This window comes from Pygocentrus nattereri, chromosome 11 (assembly GCF_015220715.1).
Source record: "Pygocentrus nattereri isolate fPygNat1 chromosome 11, fPygNat1.pri, whole genome shotgun sequence".
Classification (NCBI taxonomy): domain Eukaryota; kingdom Metazoa; phylum Chordata; class Actinopteri; order Characiformes; family Serrasalmidae; genus Pygocentrus; species Pygocentrus nattereri.
In genome coordinates, this window is record NC_051221.1 from 38,001,299 (window position 1) to 38,026,842 (window position 25,544).

General features: G+C 42.1%; 1 protein-coding gene across 3 annotated transcripts in view; it reads right to left on the reverse strand.

Annotated features, from left to right (window-relative positions):
- uhrf1bp1l (UHRF1 binding protein 1-like) overlaps nt 1–25,544 on the reverse strand; it is a 53,379-nt gene extending 27,835 nt beyond the window's left edge. For all 3 annotated transcript variants that reach the window (XM_037542695.1, XM_037542694.1, XM_037542693.1), the window contains exons 1-6: nt 25,298–25,544; nt 6,417–6,579; nt 2,140–2,178; nt 911–1,002; nt 607–796; nt 35–175 (exon numbers count right to left, since the gene is read on the reverse strand). In XM_037542695.1, coding sequence (XP_037398592.1) covers nt 35–175; nt 607–796; nt 911–1,002; nt 2,140–2,178; nt 6,417–6,579; nt 25,298–25,341 — 669 coding nt within the window. In that variant the 5' untranslated portion in view covers nt 25,342–25,544. The remainder of the gene's footprint in view (nt 1–34; nt 176–606; nt 797–910; nt 1,003–2,139; nt 2,179–6,416; nt 6,580–25,297) is intronic.

The following is a 25,544-nucleotide window of genomic DNA, read 5'->3' on the forward strand; positions in this document are numbered from 1 at the left end:
AAAACTATATGCACGCTCATGTGTGTGTGCTTACCCTCCTCTTTAGTGTGACTCTGATTTTGGACTGGTTGGTGATGAGGCGTATGGGGGCGCTGAGCACCTCATGTTCAGAGCTCTGGATGGCATCCGCCTCAATCCGGATCATCTGCCAGCTCACCTCCTTAAAGGTCAGGATCTGCAACAACACATACAATAATGCATAAGGGCAGCGAGTCATTCTCATCAATACTGGAATGTTAGAATGAATTCATTTGTTTGGCAAAATAAAATTCTCTAAACCTAAAAAACAAATTCTAAACAACTATTTTTTTTTTTTAATTGTCTACATTCCTCCAGCATGATTTTGTAATCAGTGCTTGTTAAAAAAATGTTTTTTTTTTTTGTTGTTTTTTTTTTTACTTGAAATACAGACTAGAACTTTTATATACTTTTGCAATGGCACCAGTTCCAGGTCGGTGCATGCTGGATTCAAAATTTAATAACTTCTGCCACTGCCCGCTGCAATTCACATGCCGCATATCTCAGCAGAGCACAAAATAACAGTTTAAGTGAAAAGCCAATGAGAGCGCAAATCATCCTTTCCAGGATATAGTGGACACTGCATACCTCTCCTCGTGCAGGGTCCAGTATTCGTGTGAATCGCAGGTCGCTGGCCACCCAGCTGGTGTTGACGCTGTAAACCTGCAGTTGAGAGAGCTCGAAGGAAGCATTGAAGGCCTTGGCACTGATCCTGATCACAATAGAGTTCACAGACAGAGAGATGCCCTCTACCACCTTCTCAGCAAAACCATACTCACTGAGAGACAGCAAGAGCGTCAGATAGCGAGGGAGAGCGAGAGAGTTAGTGTGTTAATCTCACATGAAAGATGAGAAAGGTAAATAAAATATAGCAAGCAGATGCGATACTGACCTTTGACCTGAGGCTGTTGCTATGGGAGACGGGCCGTTGGGTGGGCGTGGCTCGTCACAGGTGCTCATTTCCATCACCACTTTGTCCAGTGACTAAAAGACACAGTTTTGCTGTCTCAATAAAAACCGGACTGAGCAAGCCTACCTGAGCTGGACTGTGAAATCAGACTACAGGGAACACTGTCTGGCAGGAACTGAAAAATATCTATAAATAACACTGGACAATCTTTTTAGGCGAAGGTATTTCCTGCTTGCTAAAGGCCAATAAGTTAAAGGGTAAGATTTTCAGACTCTTGAGCAATGGCACAGACACAGACGCTACATCATGAGCTAACTAGCAAATGAACTAACCATCTACCTTTAGATTTAGAATGGCTGCTAACTGTCCCTCAGGAACAACGACGTCTCTCTCTCTCTCTCTCTCTCTCACGCTTGTGTGTGTGTGTGTGTGTGTGTGTGTGTGTGTGTGTGTGTGTGTGTGTGTGTGTGTAATATTATATATATATATATATATATATATATATGCCGCTTCTCCGTCAGGGTTGCGGGGGGATGCTGGAGCCTATCCCAGCAGTCTTCGGGCGAAAGGCAGGATACACCCTGGACAGGTCGCCAGTCCATCGCAGGGCAGACAGACACACACAGACAGTCACTCACACACTCACACCTAGGGGCAATTTAGCATGTCCAATTGGCCTGACTGCATGTCTTTTGGACTGTGGGAGGAAACCGGAGAACCCGGAGGAAACCCACGCAGACACGGGGAGAACATGCAAACTCCACACAGAGAGGACCCTGGCCGCCCGGCCGGGGAATCAAACCCAGGCCCTCCTCGCTGTGAGGCGACAGCGCTACCCACCACGCCACCGTGCCGCCCCATACCAACATATTTGCAATTTTCCGTTTTTTTATATAAATATGTGTTCAGGAAATATGTGTAAGTCTAATGGTGGTTTTGGATATCAGATAAAATGGTTAGTCATTCATTATCTCTTCATGGAACCATTTTACATAAACCACTCTAAATGTTTACATCTCAACCACTGAATTATTCTTTTGATTCTTTTTGCTGTTACATGCATTCCATTACTACCCAAATTTGAAAATATCTAAATAAACAACAAAAAAGAGGCATATTCTATATGTATGTAGTGGTCTTTAGCTTACAGGATCTAAACTTGTGGCTTGATAATAACCGAAGAGTTGACACTGTAGTAGGCGAACACTTACCAGGGTGATTGGGTGCGTTTTCAGCTTGGTCCATGGAATCTGAGTGGAACAGCAGACAAGTGTCACTACAGCTTTCTCTTTCTTTTCTTTTTTGTGTTAATAACAGCAAGGCAAAGGAAGGCATTGCACAAACTAATGACCTACATTTCAACCTTTATTTAAACCCACAACATAGCAAGCAATAACAAAAGGAGCAAAAGTAGACATAACTGACTAGATTATATCAAGCTAATGTTTAGAAATGCACCAACAGCAAACTGGTCCTACAACTTTGCTGTAAAATATTTCTTCTCTGCTATTCTTCTCAAATATCAGCGAGTCACCTCTAAATATAATCACTACACATAAACCAAGAACTAAAAGCCCAAACCAAACGGTTTGCTCCTAGAGCATGTGTCTGTGCCCAGTGCTTCACATATGTGCTATTTTCAGGCTCTCTTACCCAACACTAAACACACTTAGACATATGGAAGAGCCTGCATGCATACTTGGCAAAGAGGAAGAAAATGGCACAGAAGGAAGTAAGTCAGGGAAAATAAACACTGACAGAATCAAATAATAATGGCCTTCACTGACCGAACTGAGGGGACAGAGAGGTAGATATTGAGAGGAGATTCTGTGAGTAATTATGGCTACATCCTCTCGATAATAATGTTCAGCTCCTCTGAATGTTATTACAGTGGCCACCGCACTTCTGGGGCTGCCTTTCCAAGTTGGTGAGTCACTAGAAGCCTGCTGATTTTCTCCAACGTGGGCAGTGAAAACAGTTGATGCAGTTGTGGTTAAGAGGCTTTCATATGAAGGAGAAAGCCTGTTGGAAGAGGGCAGTACTATTGAGTAGCTATGAAAGTAGCGTAGGTGGGAGCACAACTCTTCAGTAGAGCAGCATTACCTGCCTCAAACCTCCACTATCTAGGTAGATCTCCTCACTGCTAATACCTAACATTCCATCAGAAAGAGAGAGTGAGTTTGCAGAGAGAGAGAGAGAGAGAGAGAGAGAGAGAGAGAGAGAGAGAGAGAGAGAGAGAGAGAGAGAGAGAGAGAGAGAGAGAGAGTGAGAGTGAGAGTGAGAGTGTGTGTGTGTGTGTGTGTGTGTGTGTGTGTGTGTGTGTGTGTGTGTGTGTGTGTGTGTGTGTTTTATCCAGATCAGGGAGGATGTTGAGGTGTGTGGAACATTGCCAGCGAAAGAGAACTGTGTGTTCCTGTCAAGAACAATTATATACAAACGCAAACAGGTTTTTATACCTAAACATAAAAAAAATTCCCATTTTTCATTCAAAGTAATTTTGCACCCTTTTTATTGGTATTTTCGCCATGAAACTTTGGCTACGTTCACACAGCAGGTAAAAGCTGCCCAAAACCACTTTGCTCACCAAATCCATTTTTTTTTTTGCCTCTACACAATATCTAAATGTGAATTATACGCGACAGTCTGAACAGATCACGCTCGTAAACTGGCCCATAAGTGCAAATGAATCATGTGCTTCACATGGCACACTCATTCAGAGGTAAACAATCACGACTGCCAATGAATGCGGGTCCAGTCCCAGAGGGTTCAGTTTCTAGTATCACAGCAGCGACCACGAAGCTCCACTTACTCAAAGCTGGGCTCATCACCCAGAATGTTTTCAATCTCGCTGTTAAAAAGGCCACTTCTTTGGTTTGTATCCTGGGATTCTTTAAACTTTGCTTTTAGACTTTTAACTGTTCTCTGACGTTACTGTGGAGGGTTTTTTTGTACAGAAACATTACCCAAGATGTCTGAGATTTCAGCAGCACATAGTTGTGATGGAGCGAGAGGTTGACAGGCAGATTGGTGCCTGTATACCCTATACCGTTCCGTCATGGTGAAGAGAGAGCTGAGCCAGAAGGCGAAGCTGTCAATTTACTGGTCAATCTACGTTCCGACTCTCACCTATGGTCACGAGCTTTGGGTGACCGAAAGAACGAGATCACTGATACAAGCGGCTGAAATGAGCTTTCTCCACGCAGGGTCGCCGGGCTCTCCATTAGAGATAGGGTGAGAAGATCGGCGATTCGGGAGAGGCTCGGAGTAGGGCCGCTGCTCCTCCACGTTGAGAGAAGCCAGTTGAGGTGGGTCGGGCATCTGGTAAGGATGGCCTCTGGATGCCTCCGTAGGGAGGCGTTCCAGACATGTCCGACGGGGAGGAAACCTCGGGGAAGACCCAGGACACATTGGAGGGATTATATCTCTCAACTGTCTTGGGAACGCCTCGGTATCCCTGCGGAAGAGCTGGAGGAGGTGGCAGGGGAGGCCTGGCCCTCTTTGCCCACAACCCGGATAAGCGATGGCTGGATGGCTGGCTGGATGGATGGCTGGCTGGCTGGCTGGATGGATGAATAATTGTGATGGTCAAGTTAGATTGACGTAAAAGTCACATGAAATCTGATCTGGCGGTTCAGACCGAGTCGCATTGCCGCATATTAGATACGTATCGAATTTCAGTACCACAAATGAAAGCGTCTCAAATAGGAATTAAATACATGAGACTCAGTGTGTTTTTCTGTTTACACTGCCACACAGACAACATACCTGTGTCAAAAAAAAAGTAGTTTCAAAAGAGAAATATCTTCCTGTTTTTGTTTAATATAGGATTTCAGCTGCTCAACAGTTAAAGTCCTCCTGGACTCTTAATACAGAGCAATGCTGCTGTAACACATGTAGAATGTGATTTAACACTGTCTTGCTGAAACATGCAAGGCCTTCTCTGAAAAAGATGTCATCTGGATGGCAGGACATGTTGCCAAAACATGTATATCTCATTCAGCATTAATGGTGCTTTCACAGATGTGCAGGTCACCCATACATGTGCACTAATCATCATGAATACTGGCTTATGAATTGTGCACTGATAAGCTGAGTGGTCTTTAGCCCAGAGGACAGTGTCCATGATTTCCAAAACGAATTTCAAATGTTCATTCGTCAGACCACAGGAGACTTTTCCACTTCTCCTCAGTCCATTTTAAATGAGCTCAGGCCCAGAGAAGATTTCTGGATCCTGTTCCTGTTTTTATTTTGCATTTTAGAGTTTTAACCTGCATTTGTGGATACAGTGACGTACTGTGTTCACAGGCAGTGGGTTTTTAGAAGTGTTTCTGGGCCCATACAGTGATTTCCACTATAGAATCAGGCCTGTTTTTAATACAGTGTCGCCTGAGGTCCCAAAGATCACAGCCAGCAAATACTAGTCTCTGGCCTTGTTCATTACATACAGAAATTTCTCCAGATTCTCTGAAGCTTTTACTGTTATTATGTACCGTAGATGATGAAAAGCAAAAGTTCTTTGCTGTTTTACATTGAGAAACATTATTATATAAAATATTTTATTTCTGAGTTGTTCAAAATGGAACAGCTTTTGTTAATTCTGACAGTGAATAATACTTGTTTTTCCTATAAAGCACACACACACACACACACACACACACACAGGCAAATGACACTAGATCAACTTATGAAGACGAGATGAATAGAAGTTAGGGTGAATGAAGAGAGAAATTAGCATAGAGAGAAGAAAAAAGGAGAGAACAGAGAATGCCACTGCACAATAAATCAAACAAACCACTCCAAAGCCAGAGGTGGCAAATAAACTCCATTGCTGTCCTATCCCACCGCCACTAGCCTTGGCCTGCAGACATCTCAACTGTATTCATCACTTCCAGCACACTTCACTGCGCGCACACACACAAAGAAGGACTTCCATTAAAGGCTCATTATACAAATGAATGGCTGTGCATTTCTGGACAGAGTTGCAATCAGAGCCAAACCAGGCTGTGACAAACTCCACTGGAATGAAGAGCAAGATTGATTAAGACTGTCTGAGTAATGAGGATGGACTACATTCTCTCACTCACCACACACACACACACACACACACACACACACACACACACACACACACACACACACACACACACAGACAGACAGACAGACAGACAGACAGACAGACAGACAGACAGACAGACAGACAGACAGACAGACAGACAGACAGACAGACAGACAGACAGACAGACAGACAGACAGACAGACAGACAGAGAGAGAATAGACTCCAAGCTTCTCCACAAGAGAAAGAGGCAGAAACCACAAGGAAAGGAGCATATACTGTGCTTTTAATAAAATAAAAACCTCAGGAATTCCCACTCTTACTAGCCGTTCACAAAGCCAGAATACCCAGCATCAGCTAAAACGAAACGCCTGAGGTATGACAGAGCTCTGATGTCAGGAACAAGGGACAGGCAGAGGTGAACAAGCTCTCACCCTAATTGCAGCCTTGTTACAGCAGACTTTGTTGATGGCCAGCCAGGTGGGCAGATCCAGCATGTTCTGCAGCACCTCCTCATCCAGCTCCAGATTGGTCAGCTGACCCTCACCTTTCAGAGTGCTCAGATTGATCTTATCTGGAGACAGGTTTTTAGCAAACCTACAGAGAGAGAAAGAGAAAAGACTGGCATTAGAAAACAGTTAAATGACCTGGGCAGCTCTGCCCACCATGCTGTAACATCGCTGCTTATTTGAGTTTAGTGAATGTGACGATTGATAACATGTCTGACATATAATCACACTTTACTGACAGCCTGACAGTCATAGCAGTGGGTAAAGCAAGGTTTAAATTAAACTACTGTAGTCTGTCAACCCTTGCTGATATTATTGAATATATATATATCTTTAAAATCAGTAACAGTCACAAAAGTTAAATAAATAAATAAATAAATGAATGAATGAATGAATAGTAGTGCACAACTACTATTGACAAAGGTCAATCTCGGTCTTGTCTCAGTCTCAGGGTAAGATGGACCATGAATTGGAACAATGAATAAGAAAACATTTAAACAAAACATTAAAACAGTCCTTTCTGTACATGTGCCCACTCATGGATTTAGGAGACATAATACTGTCTTAAAAAAAAAAAAAAAAAAAAAAAAAAAAAAAAAAAAAGCTGACTGTAAACGTAAACATTAGAATTTGAAAAAAGAAAAAAAAAATGTAAAATTCAACTTTACTCAAATATTTTAGTATTTGACAAACAATTACACATTTAAATTTCTGAGCCCATTCGCCAGCTCTAAATAAAAGGCTATGTGGGATTTACAAAGATAAGGGTCGCCCTGAAATACAAATATTTTAGGCACCTGGGAAATTTTGAATGAAAAAGCTAGTTATCTGAGCAGTAAGCCTGTACTTGCTCAAAACACACACACAAAAAAAACAAAAAAACACTAATATTACAAGAAATACAAACAATATTAATGCAATAAGTAGTGATTTTACAGGTAAATTTGTTTAAATCCTTTCGCACTCCTCACAGCAGCCTAGTAATCAATCAATACCTCATTACGTTAAATCAAGCGATGCAAATTCATGTGAGCGCTGGGCTGTGAAGGGGGGAAGGAGAAAAAAAAACAAACAAAAAAAAAAAAACAACTTTGTTCTTCATACTGGTCCCAAAGATATTTGCTGCTTCAATAAGAAAAAAAAATAAATAAAATGACATTTTACACCAACCCACCAACCTTCATTTAAACTCCAAGTACATTGATGGAGACCTTCATCTGAAATGTAGCCAAGCCAATACAGAGATCAGGGATCGAGAAGTCAGATAGTAAAAGACAAACATACACCCTGGACAAGTCGCCAGTCCATCGTAGGGCAGACAGACACAGACAGTCACTCACACCTAGGGGCAATTTAGCAGGCCCTCCTCACTGTGAGGTGGCAGCACAACCCACCACGCCATATAAATGTCCATTTTCACATTTTGCAAATTTTTACAAATACAAACTCAAATACAAACAAAACATTTTTCAGAGATAAAGTTTTATATAATGTGTTGCAGGTTTAGCAAGAAGGAAACTTTTGATTTCATTAATAGGTATTTAAGATACCTACACCCCTTTAAGAGATGCAATGGCACCTCTGAACAAAGGCACCAGCAGGAGGTGAGGGATAAAACATGGAGGTGTATACAATAGGACAATACAGATTACAGGCTTTTCCTGTCAGGCATTAATTACAGTGTGCAACGTTAGTCAGATAGTACTCCAAGCAGAGATTTTAAACAGGGCTGGAAACTTAAAAATGTGTTGTTACTGCAGCCTTTGGTGGATAATACCTATCCAGAAAGGTTAATAGCGTTATCGGTATTGTAACACATAATGGTGAGCTGGTGTACATCAACTCAGCTTCTTTCCCAAGACAGACTGCTGAGTGCTTTGATGCCCCCCACCATTTATCTGAGCTAATCAAGACCATTTCCCACATCCAGCACATGATTACTGCACTTTTAATTCTTTAAATCTTTCACCCTGAATGCTACTGAGGGACCCCAGTTTGTATAAAAAACAAATGGCAATTCCTACTGAGAAAAAAAAGTTAGGACATCTGATGCCCTAATAGCGTGCATTTCAACTTTTGGCAGAAATAACCTCAATTAGACATTTCCTATAACTGTCTACCAGTCTGGCATCGGCTGGGAGAAAGACTTTTTGCACTCCTCCATGCAGAATTCTTTCAGCTGTGTAACGTTTGAGGGTTTCTTTGCATGCACAGCAAATCAGCCCACAGCATCTCAGTAGGCCATTCCAGGACTCTCCCTTTCTTTCCTTTGACCTATTCCTTGGTGGATTTACTGGAATGTTTGGGGTCATTATCATGCTGCTTGGTTCACCTCTGCTTTAGCTTCATGATACAAGAATTCATAGTGCATTCTATGATGAAGAGCCCGTCATGCCCTGCTGCAAAGCAGTCCCAAACAATGACATTTCAACCTCCGTGCTTCACAGCTGGAATGAGGTTCTTGTGCTCAAATGCTGTGTTTGGTTTGGACCAAATACGTCTTCTGCTGAGCCCAAATAATTCCTTGCACAGCTCTCATAAAAATCAAACTTGTGCAGTCTCCGCCTGATAGTAGACGCATGTACTTTAACATCAACCATAGCAAGAGCTACGTGTAGGTCCCACAATGACATTTCACGACTGTTCCGAGACTTCTGCACTTTACAGTCTGCTCTTGGGCTGAACTTGATAGGGTCGGCCTGACCTGGCCAGTTGTTTTAAATGAAACTGTCCAATTTATTTTCGTGCAATTTATTTTCTGGACAGTGAAATGGCTCATTTCTAATTGTTCTGAGATCTTTTTTTAAAACCTTTCCCAGACTCATGCATTTACAGCCTTCTTTCTGAAGGCCTCAGAGAGCTCTTGGACCTTAGCATTGTGATACCACCCACTTCAATCACGAGCAAACAAAACTAAACATCTGAAAATTAAACAAGACAGTCTCCTCCAAAGTCCTCACTAAAAATGTTCTATCATTTGCAGCAGATGTCATGCACCTGATTCCAGATGCATTTTAAATAGTAGTAAATCTGGGGACGTCCAAACGTTTTCCTTGCAAGAAAAGTGTATTTCTATTAATTACAACCACTGATAAGCATACAACATGGAAAATATGATCGTCTCCTTTTGTCTCAATTTTGCCATTTTTCCATCACTGAAAATACAGGAAGCTGCTCCTTGGTGTCAAACGTCATTCACAGCGGAGCAGTATGTAGGCCACACCTCCTCAGACTTTGGAAAAAGGTAGTTATGGGCAGGGCTGATACAACTTGGGGTTACGTGAAATTCACTGACTGAACTATGTCCATTAAACACACGTTCTGTGCTTGTGTCCTCAGAGGGTCGATACATGACATTCAGAGCAAAGCTCTCGGACGGCCTGACTCTGAGCGCTCTCGAAGGACGATTTAGTGAATGTTTAAAGTGTAAATTCCACAGAGGCCTCAGGTCCTCCGCTCTCTGCTCAGAGCCTACTGTACAGCGGATGAGATAAGAGTTTCGCTCCACTGCTGCTGTTTCCTTTTACACACAATGCAAACAAGTCAATGTGAAGGCAAACTCCACTGTGTTTGTGCCCAAACCGTTAGGTCTATAAAGTGGCATTGAGTGGGTAACCATTATTTTACATGTGCAAAGATATTAAATAATTAAAGACAAAGTCTGAATATGGTCATATAAAATTCACTTCCTGACTGTTGTAAGATCTTAGTCAGACTAAGCACATTCTGTTTAGAACAGGCTGATATTATTCAAGATAAGCCCAGATATGAAACCTTTAATCGCACTCTAACTCACACTGAGTTGTCATGGAACTTAACACATACAAAAACAGCTTTCTGACAGCTGTTTTTCAGTCAAAACATCAGCTGAAGACTAAAACAGTTCACTTTGGTGCATATCCAAAAAAGTACAGGGAAGCTGAATAGAACAGAGGTCATTTACATACACTCAACGGCCACTTTATTAGGTACAATTGCTTGTTAACACAATTAGCTAATCAGCCAATCACATAGCCCTAACGCAATGTATTTAGGCATGTAGAGGTGGTCAAGACAACTTGAAGTGCAGACCGAGCATCAGAACGGGGAAGAAAGGGGATTTCAGTGACTCTGAACGTGGCGTGGTTGTTGGTGCCAGACGGGCTGGTCTGAGTATTTCAGAAACTGCTGATCTACTGGGATTTTCACGCACAACCATCTCTAGGGTTTACAGAGAACGGTCCGAAAAAGAGGAAATATCCAGTGAGCGGTCACTTGTGTGGATGAAAATGCCTTGTTGATGTGAGAGGTCAGAGGAGAATGGGCAGACTGGTTCCAGATGATAGAAAGGCAACAGGAACTCAAATAACCAACCAAAATCTCTGAGGAACGTTTCCAACACCTTGTTGAAAGTGTGACACAAAGAACTAAAGGCAAAAGGGGGTCCAACGTTTTACAACTAAAGTGGCCAGTGAGTGTATATCATTCCTAAAGGCACAGTAACAAAAGCACGCAGGTACACAATCCAACACCAAAACGCCATAAGTGGAAAAATGCAGGACATGAGCCATTTAATTGTGCCACTGTGCAGAAAGTGCAGTCAATGAGTTAATTTTTATTTGTTAAGAATGATTCAAGTCAGACACCTATTCACAGTTTGACAGATTCCTTTTCAGTCTTTTGGTGGTCAGTAGGGCTGTGTTCAAAATATCAACACAGTGAATACAGATGTACTCTCCTTTTTTTAATCATGATTTCCATAATTGTTGGAGATTGCCTCCTACTTCAGTACATCCTGCACATAGAACGTTAGAGAAAGTGAGCACAGAGTGAGGTTAGCTCAGTTAGTTTTACCTGTGGTGTTTCACATGTGCATGAGTCTTTAGGACAGCTGAGTTTGTACTGTGTTAGCTCGGTAGTTGCACTTTCACAGCTGGGATTTGAAACGGCAGTTTGCAGCTTGCTGCGTTTAGTGCTAAACCGTTTGAAATGTGGTTATATCTTCATGAAGCTGCTTCATGTCGTAGAAATGCAAAAAGGATGTTATTGTGATTTGTGTGTTCTGTGGCACTTTCGTGAACATTGTCATTCACTGTTCGTTTTATAACCACACTCATGCACACAGTGTCCATGTGCACTCTTCAACTTTTGTCAGTGTGTTTACATATGAATTTCACTCTACTAATGTATGTGACAATTGAACTTTAACTTGAAATCGGCCTCAGGGAACCACACCTATAAATACAGCACTCGGAACCATCACAAACACTGTTTTATTCATTATTATTGTATGTATTCTGCAAACAGATTTAACTTAACATTAACAAAAAACAGCTGTTGTACATCTGGTCTGCTGCATCACTGTAGCACATTGTGACATGTATAATGAAGTTGCTGCCAGTACCTTGTCCTAGTGGTCAACAAGTGCTCACCACACTGACCCACACATTTGCTACTAGCAGACCCTAGGTGGCCAGCTAATCTTGTTTCCACACTAATCTCACACTGCCTGAAATAAGGCTGCCATTCTAAAGGAAGGGCTGTGGTGAAGAGATCAAAGACCAAACATCACATAATCACCATGCCTTCACTCTGGCAAACGCCCGCAACTGCTGGGCTCCTAAATGGCACAAGAGGTTTGCACGATTGGTTCTGTTGCTCTCCAAGTGGAAAGGATGGCTTGTATCTCTCTAGGCCCTCTACAGCAGTGCTCCTCTGCAGTTCGTTGGGTGCAAAAGATTAGTTCCTGTCTGCTGTTCATCAACGGTTCTGCTGGATAAATATGGGCTTCTGCTGGCTCACGTCACTGAACTGAGCAGTCAGTGCTCTCTTCAAAGTGCTTCCAGTTGCCCTATGACATCACGCAAGCATCTCATCTTAAAGATGATGTGGCCACTACAAGCCTGTTTCCAAAAACAGTGGGATGCTGTACAAAATGTAAATGAATGAATGAATGATGATGCGTAAATCATTTAAATCCTTTGTTTATTGAAATTAGTACATAAACAGCAGATCAAATGTTGACACTGAGAATTTTTATTCAGCTATTTTTTTTTATTTCTGGCTATTTTGAATTTGATGCCTGCAACATGTTTCAATGAAGTTGGGAAATGGGCAACAAAACACTGGTAAATTTGTGTAAGGTTTAAAAAACAATTACAATAATTGGCAACAGGTCAGTAACATGATTGGGCATTCAAGTCTTTTAGAAGTAAAGATGCGGAGGGGATCACTACTTTGTGGATGCAAATAGTGTAACAATACAAGGATTTCATCATCTACAGTACATAATATCCTTAAAAGAGAAATCTCTCTTCCCTCTACTGCTTTACCTTTTTTTTGTGAAGCACTTTGTAGTTCTGTCTTAGAAAAAAAAAAATGCTATAAAAATGAAAGTTTACAAGACTGAAAAGCAATATTGTCTGGCTGCGATTTTCAGGCCTTCAGGTGGCACAATGTACAATACCAGGCGGCATAATATTATATATAAATATAATAACCAGCCATAATTCTGCAATAGAAATCACTGCATAGGCTCAGAAACACTTCCAAAAACCACAGTTCATCGCTGCAAACAAGTGCAAGTTTAAACTCTACCATGCAAAGAAGACCATATATAAACAAGAACCAGAAACACTGCCATCTTCTCTGGGCTATTTTGAGATGGACTGAGGCAAAGTTAAAAAGTGTCCTGTGGTCCGATAAATCAAAATTTGATATTCGACTTGTACATCTGTGAAGGCAACATTAATGCTGAACAATCTTTACAGGGTTTGGAGCAACATATGCTGCCATCCAGACAATACTGTTTGCAGACAAGGCCTTTCTTATTTCAGCAAGACAATGTCGAACCAGTCTGTACAAATTATAACCGCACAGCTCTGAAGTAAAAGAGTCCAGACTTTAAATTGGCCTGCCTGAAGTCCAGACCCGCCACCCATTTCAAATACTGGGCACATTAAGAAATGAAAAATACGATAAAGGGGATACCAAATGTTAAGCAGCTGAAATCCTATTTTAAGCAAAATATTACAAAAACTTTCAAAATTACAGCAATGGGTCTCCTCAGTTCCCAAACACATACACAGTGTTGTTAAAAGAAGACATGATGCAATACAGTGGTATCACCTATTGCTGGTATCAAACTCAAAATGGGCACATACGTTTCAAAAACGAATCAAATTTCAAAACTTGATATCTTGTCTTGTACCAATTTCAATTATATATAGATTTTAAGTTATTTTAACATCATTGCATTCTGTTTTTATTTACATTTTGCACAGCATCCCAACATTTTGGAAATGGAGCTGCATCTTCATGTGTCTCAGAGAAAGCATTAAAATCAACCCTCATCTTCTTAGAATAGTTTGTGTTCAAATGATATGGGAGGGACCTGGTGAAAACCTGGAATAATAATGAAATTATCCAGATTTAATTGCACAAAATTCAAATGCAGTTCGTTAACTGTTTTATTAACTCACAATGCAACCTTTAAAAAAATAAGACTGCCTACTTTTCCAATCCAGCTGTATATAGGTTGCATCCTTTACCCCAAATTTTTGCCAAGTTCAGCTTCATAAATCACTTTGTAGCTAAGGATCCCCCATCTACTAAAAATAACACATGTACATGAATTATACAGAAAGCAAGGACATATCTGACACCACACTGGTCAGCCATGGACAAAGCAATTTTGGGATCTATATAAGTGAAAATGTTTTTGACAGTAGCACTACTTTGCACAAGGTACTTGCTACCTCCAATAAAGGCCTAAATCTCAGAAAAACTTAGATAGCAGGTACGAATTTAAATTTCAACTCCTCCCTCTCTTTCTTACTCGACAGACAGGGAAGATGCCAGCCAGGTCTCCGATGTGAATTATTGAACAGGTGCTGTTCAGAGTCAGCCTGGTTGTAACAGTGTAACACAGTGTACGTGGAAAGGCACAAAAAAAGGACAGGCCGAACCACCCACCAATAGACACTCATACACCTGGCTGAGTCCAGATGAAGAGGGAATCCAGGCTCATTTAGGGTCCACAGTCTGTCCTTGTACCACTTGGCCAGTTAAATATTCATTCTGAAAAAGCTTCCAGCTAATGCGATCGGGTAGCAGGTCAGTCAGATCGGGAAGCTAACAGCCTGGCCAGAGGCCAGTCAAGGTAGGCTTGACCCAGTGCATTCAAATTCATATCGAAGTCTCCTCTCTCTCACAGTCTCATGCATTTTTCAAAACCTCTGCTGAAGGAGAGAGGAGAAGCCATTTTGTAGCCAATGGGCGCATGAGAAATGTCCGAGTTATGGCAAACAAAGGATAAATTACACATTTGTTGCACTGGTTGTGCTACTATATTTATAAGAACTGATGACATGGTATGACCATACTTATGATAATACACTTCATGATCCCCCTTGTCACAGTGCATGTGGAATCCAGTTGTATTACTAAAATCAGAGCTTGGGAGATCCAGTTCTGGAGGCACAGCAGCAATTTTTGGTCCAACACATCAAGTATACCTGATCATTTACTGAGGCCTTGAGTCAGGCGTGTTTGGGTACGGAAATGACCAAACAGTGCTGGACTTTGGTCCTCTAAGACCAGAGCTCCCCAACCCTGGCTAAATCCTAAAACAGTCTGCATAATTAGAGTGATTGGAAAAGCGCTACGCTGTTATCTCTCATACTTCTTATTCAATTTCCACACTTTTCTGTGATTAATACAGCCCAAAACGCTTAACGTACAGACTCCGTTCAAACTGCACTTCAAAGGTCTCGGCGCTGTGACTTGTGCCCTGTATTTTTGGAGTCGATCGGATTGGTAGTATTTAATAAAATTATGTTTAAAAATTAAAAACCTCCCATAAGAATGAACGGCGGAAATGTTCAGAACTTTAAATTCTAGCTGACATCGACACTCAGTCTCACAGACACAGCTGATCACGCAGGGAATCTGCTTTAAAAACCTTAAACTTTCACCTAGAAACTCCATTTCAGTTTTAAATGGTAGAGAAACTTGTCCTTTCCGAAACCTCAAAATATCTCATCATTTTATCAATTAGCTTTAGGAGTTATGAGCATTTGTTTGGCACTAGGCACAGAAAACTGCCCCATTCACTCCCATGTAAATTTCTCAAAATCAGAACCTGTTAGTTCAAGATTTTCTCTGTGTTTAACTCGTCATAACTCAGACATTTTCTTCTCATTACACACAACATTACACCAAAATAATCATCAAGGGGTCTCATCTCACACCATCTATCCGGTTAAGTGATAGACTAAACATTTCCTGAGTTATGACTCTTTGTTCAGAGGGTGCAAATCAGACTCAAACAAGGCTTCTCCACTAAGAGCTGCATAATAACAGAGTGACAGTTAATTTGAATGACACCCCCCTGTCTCTTAGTTTTCTACTTTTCACTACGTCACCAGCAGGCAAGGCAAAAAATATTATCCCCTAAAAATAAAAGACTTATTACATCTTAAGGCTTATTGTTCATCAACTATGCAGACCACAGTGCAAACTAGTTCTTGAAGGGACATTCCAGCCTAAAACTAGCATTTAGTGTGCTATTGTTATTGCACTATTGTGCAGCACTGCATCCCTCAGTCTCATCAGTTCGTCAGTGCTCTGATGACAAGCTAGAGTGATGTTTGTGATCCACATCCAGATCACAGAACTTCACCTGACTTCAGTAATGCTCTTGAGGCTGAATGCAACGCGTCTACAAACTTTTGGACATGTAGTATAGCAATTCAGCCCACAGAGACAGCATACAGCTCTCGGATCAAAATTCAACCTCTTATAATCCTATTTCTGGACGAACATGGGAACATGCTGTGAGATCAGAAGCTGCTAGTACAACGCTGACACTGACAAGGGCAATTCTGATTACTTACATGTGCAGTTTTTCACTAGAGGTAGGGAGTATCCTGCAGAAACACTCTGCAAACGCCTCTGTCTCTCGGTCTCTCTGTAAACCTAATGCAGTTCTCTGACAGCCGCACAGAGGATAGAGCCTCATTATGGAGTTTAATAAACACACAGCACTTAATGGCAGCAGAGCTAACATCATTATCACATTAATGGTTTTGCACGCCAATTCTGACCAACAGCAGATTAGCATAACAATTAAGATGTAGACAAGCAAACAGAATGCAGACAGAGAGAGAGGACAGACCAGCACATGGGCAAAAATAATGTACAGAGAAGAATCTTACAGTAGATCTTTATTAGAGAGAGAGCAGAAGAGAAGGCCTTGCAGATGAACTAGACTAGCTGACGTCTTCTGGCTGCAAAAACAAGGAGTTGAAACAACCTACATTCTGCTACTTCCTTCTCAATGACACGGCTTTCGAGCCCTGCAAAGTGAAAATACAGCAACCCAAAAGCAATGAAGGCCAGGCAAAGGGGAAAGTCCTAACGGTTATCTTCAGCCGTTTAGAGCTTGTGCATTTGCCTGTAGTTGAGAGAGAAAGAAAGTGAGAGAAAGAGACACATAGCGTCCAAGATCCTGTAGTAACAACAAGTCAACAAGGCAGTTCTGGCTATATGTGTCTGGTCATGTTACGTTGTTTGCAAACCTAGCACTCAACATCCAGCCAAACGGATGCTTGGACACCGATGATTGCTACTCGAGATGAAATAGACAGTTGCTAAAGGTCCCTTAGACACTTACAGGTTCTTCAAGGGTTCTTTAGTAAAGACAATGGTTACATTTAGAACCATTTGTAGGCTTCAATGGTTCTTTGCATGGTTCGTCAGACTGAAAGAGAATGTGCAGTATATGATTCTGTGAAGATCCTTATTGAAAATTGTTCTTAACACCACCAAAAAGGGTTCTTCTATCGTCATGATGTCAAGCTTGCAGCAATAAAAGAATCCATGTTGGTGCTATAAAGAACCATTTTCAAACAGGTTCTTCATAGAACCACACACACACACACACACACACACACACACACACACACACACACACACACACACACACACACACACACACTCTGAAGAACTACTTCACCATACAAATCATGTAAGCATGCAAATGATCCTACATAGTAGAACTCGGGGTTCCTAATAGAAGCCTTTTCTAAAGAACCCTTGAAGAATCATCATTTTTAAGTGTGAAGCATTTAATACACACTGAATAGAAAAGCACAGAAGAAAATATTCCAAATCTGCAGATGACAAAAATCTGAACATGCAAAAATAATAGCAACTTTACAGCTCATGGAATTTGGCACGCTTTTCATTTTTCCGGTAATGTTATCTTGGTACTGATTGGCCTATAAAACCCATATCTGTGGGTTGGAATGATTACCGTGAACTGCTGCTATGCTGCGTTTAGGAAGTGGAGGGATTCCATCTGAGAATTCTCTGCTGACAGCGGACCCCCACACTTCCCTAAAGCTAAAAATGAAAAGATCTACAAGATTCACCTGAATTACATGTTCAACCCAAACAGCTAAATGCGTTAGGTTTGCATGTATGCATATAGCCCATGCACATCATCTTTTTTTTGTCCCTATTCAAGTGTTTGTTTTTCACTTACGTAGCCCTTAAACCAGAGAGCGATAATCATCATAAAAGAACTGCTCTTAAACTGCTACTCACTGATGACTCAGCCACAAAGAACCAGGACAGCATGCTTATCTGTCTTTACCTCTTCTAAGAAAATAACTGTCAACATCTGTTATCTTTTTTTATCTTTTATCTTTGATTTTAAAACCTCAAAATCAGCTGTGAGAACTGGGAAAGGGTAACAAACAGGGCTGGACATACAGGCCAAGTGTTTTAACATTACGCAGCTGCAAGAGAGTCTTGTTAGACAGGAACACACCAAGGCCTCTCCCTCTAGCATCCCCACCGGCAAGGTCACATCATCAGTAGGCTGCACTGTTACCCCTTGGAGCAATAGAGTGGAAGAGCGGCTGATCATGAATGCAAATTAAAGAGAGAACAGAGGTCAATCGAGTGGCTGCGTAATTACCACTGGCAGAGGCTCATAAACACAAACACTCATCATAGGCTAAACTAGGGTTGTGAGAGAATGACCTAGTGTCTATCACAGCCTTGGATAATCTTACACACTACAGTGTGCTCAAAGTAGTACAGTATCTTACACAGGTATTTATAGTACAATGTTCCATTGGGCTACTTAAAGTGCGTATTCAGATGGTAAAGTACAGGGTGGCAACACTGGTCCCTTCAACATACCAGACTGGGGTTCAATTCCCCATCCAGGCAAGCCCACACCACACTATATCAACAGATACATCTCAGTACAGTGTCATCACAGAGATACATGCGCAACCAGGGAGAAGAAAGCATCAGAAAGCGGTACTCGTCACTGAAGAATTAGCACTCTTCACAGCATGAAGAACCAATGACAACGAGTTGTCGTGCAGTAGACTGCACCAAATCACAGAGAAGATGGTAGAAGAATGTTTATTGCCCTGAGGGGATCACATCCTTTTGGCAAAAACTGCAGAAGTCAATGGATCCAGGCCGATAAAAGGGGGGGGACTGGGGTCCCTTCGGATGTAAATCCTGGAATCATAAGCTTTAGTCCTTCACTTTGTCTTTGGCCAGGAAGGACACCTGTCCTCAAAATGCAAAACTCTAAATCCAGCTACCGTCATTTCATAAAACCTCATCTTCTGCACGTGACCACAAAGTACACCATTATATGTATCTAAGGATTTGTAAGCATGCCGATCGTCTGTATAAACACTGGCCATCTGAATGAGACAAATACTGGGCCATGTGATTGCTGGCTACTTGGATATATCTAAAATCAATTTGTGGTCAGACAAGGCGTAGGGATCTGGTAACTTCTCACCATTACTGAAAACTAATTGATCGAGGTAATCGACGTGGACCGAGCTACCTAGGCTTTCGATATAATCTGTGCCAGTCGTTTCCTCACTACCCCAGATCGAACAAGCGGTCATGAGTCTTGAACAGTACTGTTTACACTAGGTGTGGCAGGTTGTTAAGTTACCTTGTCGCAAACATTTTACTTAGCTTAGAGGCACTAATGGCACCATCATGCTCCAGATGCTGTCAAATAAGGAGAGTTACTATTGTTAGCAGATTTAACTCTGAAATGTTATTTTCTTAATCTCCTTCCCTCTCACACACACACACACACACACACACACACACACACACACACACACACACACACACACACACACACTTTCTAAGCCGCTTATCCTTCTGGTTCATTGATGGAACAAGAGCCTATCCCAGCTGAAGGCAGGAAACACCCTGGATGGGTTGCCAGTCCATCGCAGGGCATTTTCTTATTCAATCAACAAGAATTTACAAACCATGCAAAATCTACATTGATTACAACAGTTGACCAATATTACAGCATAATAGCAGTTTTGTCCCCTCGCTGCGCGCAAACCCAGTAATGTCTGTAACCAGAAAACCCAAGGCAATCCTAAAACTACATTAGCCTACCTATGTAACATGATTTTGCCTAATTGTTTATAAGAGTGTCTGCCAAATGGCATTAAGATAAATGCACTTACGGAACAGCTAGATAGCAAGCAAGCAAGCAAAATTTATTTATATAGCGCTTTTTACAACAGATGTCACAAAGCAGCTTTACAGAACAATCAGTATTACAGAACGAAAAGAAAAGAAAAGAAAATCCAGGTCCAAGCCTCCAAGAGCAAGCCAGCGGTGACTGTGGCAAGGAAAAAACTCCCTGAAGAGGAAGAAACCTTGAGAGAAACCAAGACTCAGAAGGGGAACCCATCCTCCTCTGGTCGACACCGGACAGCAAACATTATTAGTATAAAGTATTATAGTACAAAGTGGGAAAGGAGAAGATCTGAGGGTGAGGACTGCACAGCATTGTAAAGCATGAAGCTCAGTGGTGGTAAAGCCGGTCCAGAAGGCTGGTGAGCAGCGGCACCCGACCAAGGCAGAAGAGGCAACAGCATCAGACGCACAGGATGGGCAGCTATTCAGCTCGGCAAAGAAAGGAAAGAGAAACGCAGTCAGTTCTGTAAAGAGTGGCTGAACACAGATCACAGTATAACACAGCAGCAGAGACTCCAGCAGGTCTAGACCTGACAAGGAAGACTAATCACCGAAGGCTCCACTATACAAGTAAGTTTTTAGCCTAGACTTAAAAACTGAGGCTGTGTCTGAGTCCCGAACATTAACAGGAAGATTATTCCAGAGCTGGGAGTCTTTGTATGAGAAAGCTCTCCCCCCTGAGAGCTTTATTAATTCTAGGTACCAGTAGTAAGCCAGCACCTTGTGATCCAAGTAGGCGTGATGGTTCATAGTAGGAGAGATAGTTCCACCAGTCACATCCACCATCAGCAGGACACTACAAGCAAGCTCGGCGCAACACGCTGTGGGTATGCCACCAATCACCTACGGTAGGCATACCTGTCGGCAGGCAGGGTAGATGAGTCGCAGGCACGTTAAGGTTGTGTAATGTAACCGAAACTCTAAACACCCCATTTTAAAACATCCCCTTGCCCATTCTGTCTCAGCCTTGTGTTACACAAAAAGAGGAAGCAGCAAGGAGTGGATTTTTTTGATCTGAAACATAATGAACATAATGTGAATGACCACTGTCTCTGGCTATAAGCTTTACTTTAAAACCATTGTGTAGTATCTTGCTCATTGTTGCTGCTATCTGTGCAGCCTTTGGCTTGCTAACCAGCAAGCTGGCAGAATAAAAGTGTAAGTTGCAGCAGTTATTTATAACATGGAGAACTTCTCATTCTAAACATAGCAAACCAAACGTTTTGGGTTTGAAATGTTACGCATTTTAAAGAAGTTTACTGCTATGGCATATAAACAGATTTGCCCAGTCTTTGGGACTGAAACTGGTAGCAAGTTGCAGAGCTATCCTTAAAAACCACACTAGACTGCTTGAGGTTTAACGGTAATGGCAGAAACTTTAGGAGAACTATGCTTCAGAAAGCAGGCAAGAGCATGTATTCCATGACGCAGGTCAGTCAGGTCACATCACTTAGCCTATTACTCAGCTTCAACACTGTAAAGCTGTGGTCAAACCAAAAGCAAGAAAATGGGCCTGGTGAAAAAGCCAATCCACTTGAATGGAAGAGGATGAAGGAATCTGCTTCCGGTATAGGGCTCATTGGTGATCTTTACCTACATGTGCTCATGAACCTGGGAAGCATGAGGCAATAGAAAACAAGGGGATAGGCTATCGTCTTAACTTATAAAGAGAAAAAAAAATGTTTCTATGCTTCTCAGTCAACTGCTGGCTAACATTAGCCATCCAATGGACCACATGCTCCCTCCGAAATCATATCACATCAGGAATCCAACCATCATCATATTTTTGCTCCATCTTGTTAAGGCAAAAGTCCAGTGTGACTATGGCTAAGCTGATGGCAACTGCTTGCTGTGTTCAGGATGACAAAAATAGCACAGTTCAACCTACATTTCAGGCTTAGTTCTTATCTCATCTACATGATTAGCAATTTAGACTTATGACACTATAAACTAATGAGTCAGAATGGCACTGGATTAAGCGTCTAAAGTTCATAGACTCACACTGTTGTTCAGAATGAAGACGTATTGAATTACAGCCCTACTCGCTCCCCGGAGACAATCAATAATGCAGGTGGGTTGGCCTTTGATCGATCATAAACAATGGGAACAACACTGATGACGGTGGATATAACGGATAGTCCCACTCCCTCCAAGAGGAAAAACTATGTGGACGTATGTGCAGCTCTGTTGTATTGCCTGAAACACATATTTATCATAGTCTTTCACACACGTAGCAAAAAGGCAAGGTCAGCGAACACCGCAGGCAATTATAAACCAGGAACTGAACCCAACCCAGCAATCACACCACACATTAACAGGTTACAACAGGACACATGGGTCATACTTTTCCAGCTTTCACTAATAAAGCTGTGCCTTGCCATTGCTAGCCATGTTCCAGTCACATAGTAACACAATAGTTTATGAAACGCAAACACAGAGTAAATAGAATTTATTCCAAAGCAGTTTAGAAAAAAAAATTAGCTTCAGTAGATCAGCTTCAGTCATCATCATATCAGTCACAACTTATTCTAGAACCACATATTGAATAGACAACAGCTTGCTTGCTGGCCTTCATCTGTTTAACAGACTAGCTTAATAATCTAATTAGCTTATTTAGTTATGTCATTTACAACCCCAATTCCAATGAAGTTGGAACGTTGTGTAAAACATAAATAAAAACAGAATACGATGATTTGCAAATCCTTTTCAACCTGTATTCAATTGAATACACTACAAACGCAAAATATTTAAATGTTCAAACGGATAAACTTAGTTTTTTGCAAATATTCACTCATTTTGAATTTGATGCCTGCAACACGTTCCAAAGAAGTTGGGACAGGGGCAACAAAAGACTGGGAAAGCTGAGGAATGCTCAAAAAACACCTGTTTGGAACATTCCACAGGTGAACAGGTTAATTGGAAACAGGCGAGTGTCATGACTGGGTATAAAGGGAGCATCCCTGTAAGGCTCAGTCGTTCACAAGCAAGGACGGGGCGAGGTTCACCACTTTGTGAACAACTGCGTGAGCAAATAGTCCAACAGTTTAAGAACAACGTTTCTCAACGTCCAATTGCAAGGAATTTAGCGATTTCATCATCTACAGTCCATAATATCATCAAAAGATGCAGAGAATCTGGAGAAATCTCTGCAAGTAAGCGGCAAGGCAGAAAACCAACACTGAATGCCCATGACCTTCAATCCCTCAGGCGGCACTGCATTAAAAACCGACATCATTCTGTAACGGATATTCCCACATGGGCTCAGGAACACTCCAGAAAACCACTGTCAGTGAACACAGTTCGTCGCTCCATCTACAAGCGCAAGTTAAAACTCTGCCATGCAAAGCGAAAGCCAAATATCAACAACACCCAGAAACGCCACTGGCTTCTCTGGGCCCGAGCTCATCTGAGATGGACTGACGCAAAGTGGAAAAGTATCCTGTGGTCTGACGAGTCCACATTTCAAATTGTTTTTGGAAATCATGGACGTCGTGTCCTCCGAGCCAAAGAGGAAAAGGACTGTCTGGATTGTTATCAGCTCAAGTTCAAAAGCCAGCATCTCTGATGGTATGAGGGTGTGTTAGTGCCCATGGCATGGGTAACCAACATTAATGCACCATTAATGCTGAAAGGTACATACAGGTTTTGGAGCAACATCTGCTGCCATTCAAGCAGCGTCTTTCAGAGATGTCCTGTTTATTTCAGCAAGACAATGCCAAGCCACATTCTGCATGTGTTACAACAGCGTGGCTTCGTTGTAAAAGAGTGCGGGTACTAGACTGGCCTGCTTGCAGTCCAGACCGGTCTCCCATTGAAAATGTGTGGCGCATTATAAGGCATAAAATACAACAACGGAGACCCCCGGACTTTTGAGCAACTGAAGTTGTACATCAAGCAAGAATGGGAAAGAATGGGGGCAGTCGTGGGCTGGAGGTTAGGGATCTGGCCCTGTGACCGGAAGGTTGCCGGTTCGATCCCCAGTGCCGACAGTCCATGACTGAGGTGTCCTTGAGCAAGACACCTAACCCCCAACTGCTCCCCGGGCACCGTGGATAGGGATGCCCACCGCTCCGGGCAAGTGTGCTCACTGCCCCCTAGTATGTGTGTTCACTAGTGTGTATGTGGTGTTTCACATCTTAATCTTGAATTCCACCTTCAAAGCTTCAACAATTAGTGTCCTCAGTTCCCAAACGCTTATTGAGTGTTGTTAAAAGGGAAGGTGATGTAACACAGTGGTAAACACGCCCCTGTCCCAACTTCTTTGGAACATGTTGCAGGCATCAAATTCAAAATGAGTGAATATTTGCAAAAAACAACAACGTTTATCCGTTTGAACATTAAATATCTTGTCGTTGTCATGTATTTAATTGAACATAGGTTGAAAACGATTTACAAATGATCGTATTCTGTTTTTATTTATGTCTTACACAGTGTCCCAACTTCATTGCAATTGGGGTTGCACTTAATGACACACTTCAGCCTGGTTTATTGTATATACTTTCCAAACGCTGGCCTCATTCGGGTGCGGCTGTATTCCTAATAGGAGAAAATGGTTAATATCGCTCATTTCTGAATCACGCCTTCCGTTCAAAGGGAATAAGACCTGGTTTGACAGCATTCACCGAAACCGCAGCTGATTCACCTGCCTCAGTCAAGGGAAGCAGAGCTAGCCAGCTACAGACATTCTGCACAAAAGGGTAGAAAAGTTGGCCAACATCATCTTTATCATCACGCAGGGTGTCCACCGAGAAAGCGAAACAGTGTCTGACATAATACAGGTAGTTTAAAATACCCAGACGGAGGAAGAAGGGCTCTGGGCTCCCCGTCTAGCGGCCACAAACAAGAGAAATCATGACATTTAACTGAGCAGCGACAGTTAGCTAGCGTTAGCTAACGTTACCGTAGCTAGGTTAGCTAGCTGGTGGTCATCTCGCTCTGTATCGACACGACAGCGGGCAGCGAGACGTTAACCACCGTCAACCCACGAACCTCTGAAACACAGCCATACCCGGAGCTATATAGTTAGGTAACCCAGTACTCGAGTCTGGAAAATGCCCTCGGCTATTTAACGATAACCAGTTAGCTAACCGGCTAACGTTACACGGTGGGTTACCAGTCAGCTAACTAGCTGCCCGGTTACCGCTCGACAAGCCCTGAGACATTTCTTAACGATGACACAGCGAACCGGGTTAACTTACTAAACCTATTGCCGTTACCGAATCAGATACACCTTCACTCTAATGGAATGAAGCGTCGATAAGCTGAACACTGACCTGGAAAGATGCTTGAGGATCTGTTTCTTGATCAGTCCAGCCATGACCGTATCGTATGAATGATTTATCCACAGACCGGGATCAGTTCTTCGCTCCTTTTCATTGTAGTTATCTGTTCATCGGCATGTTTCCTCCTCCTATGTGTAAGCACATAGTTAGCTACATAAAACTTGAATGACATCAGCTCTACAGAGGGTACCGCAGCCTTCCCCACTTTCCAGCGGGCTCCATACTGAATGCGGTTCGG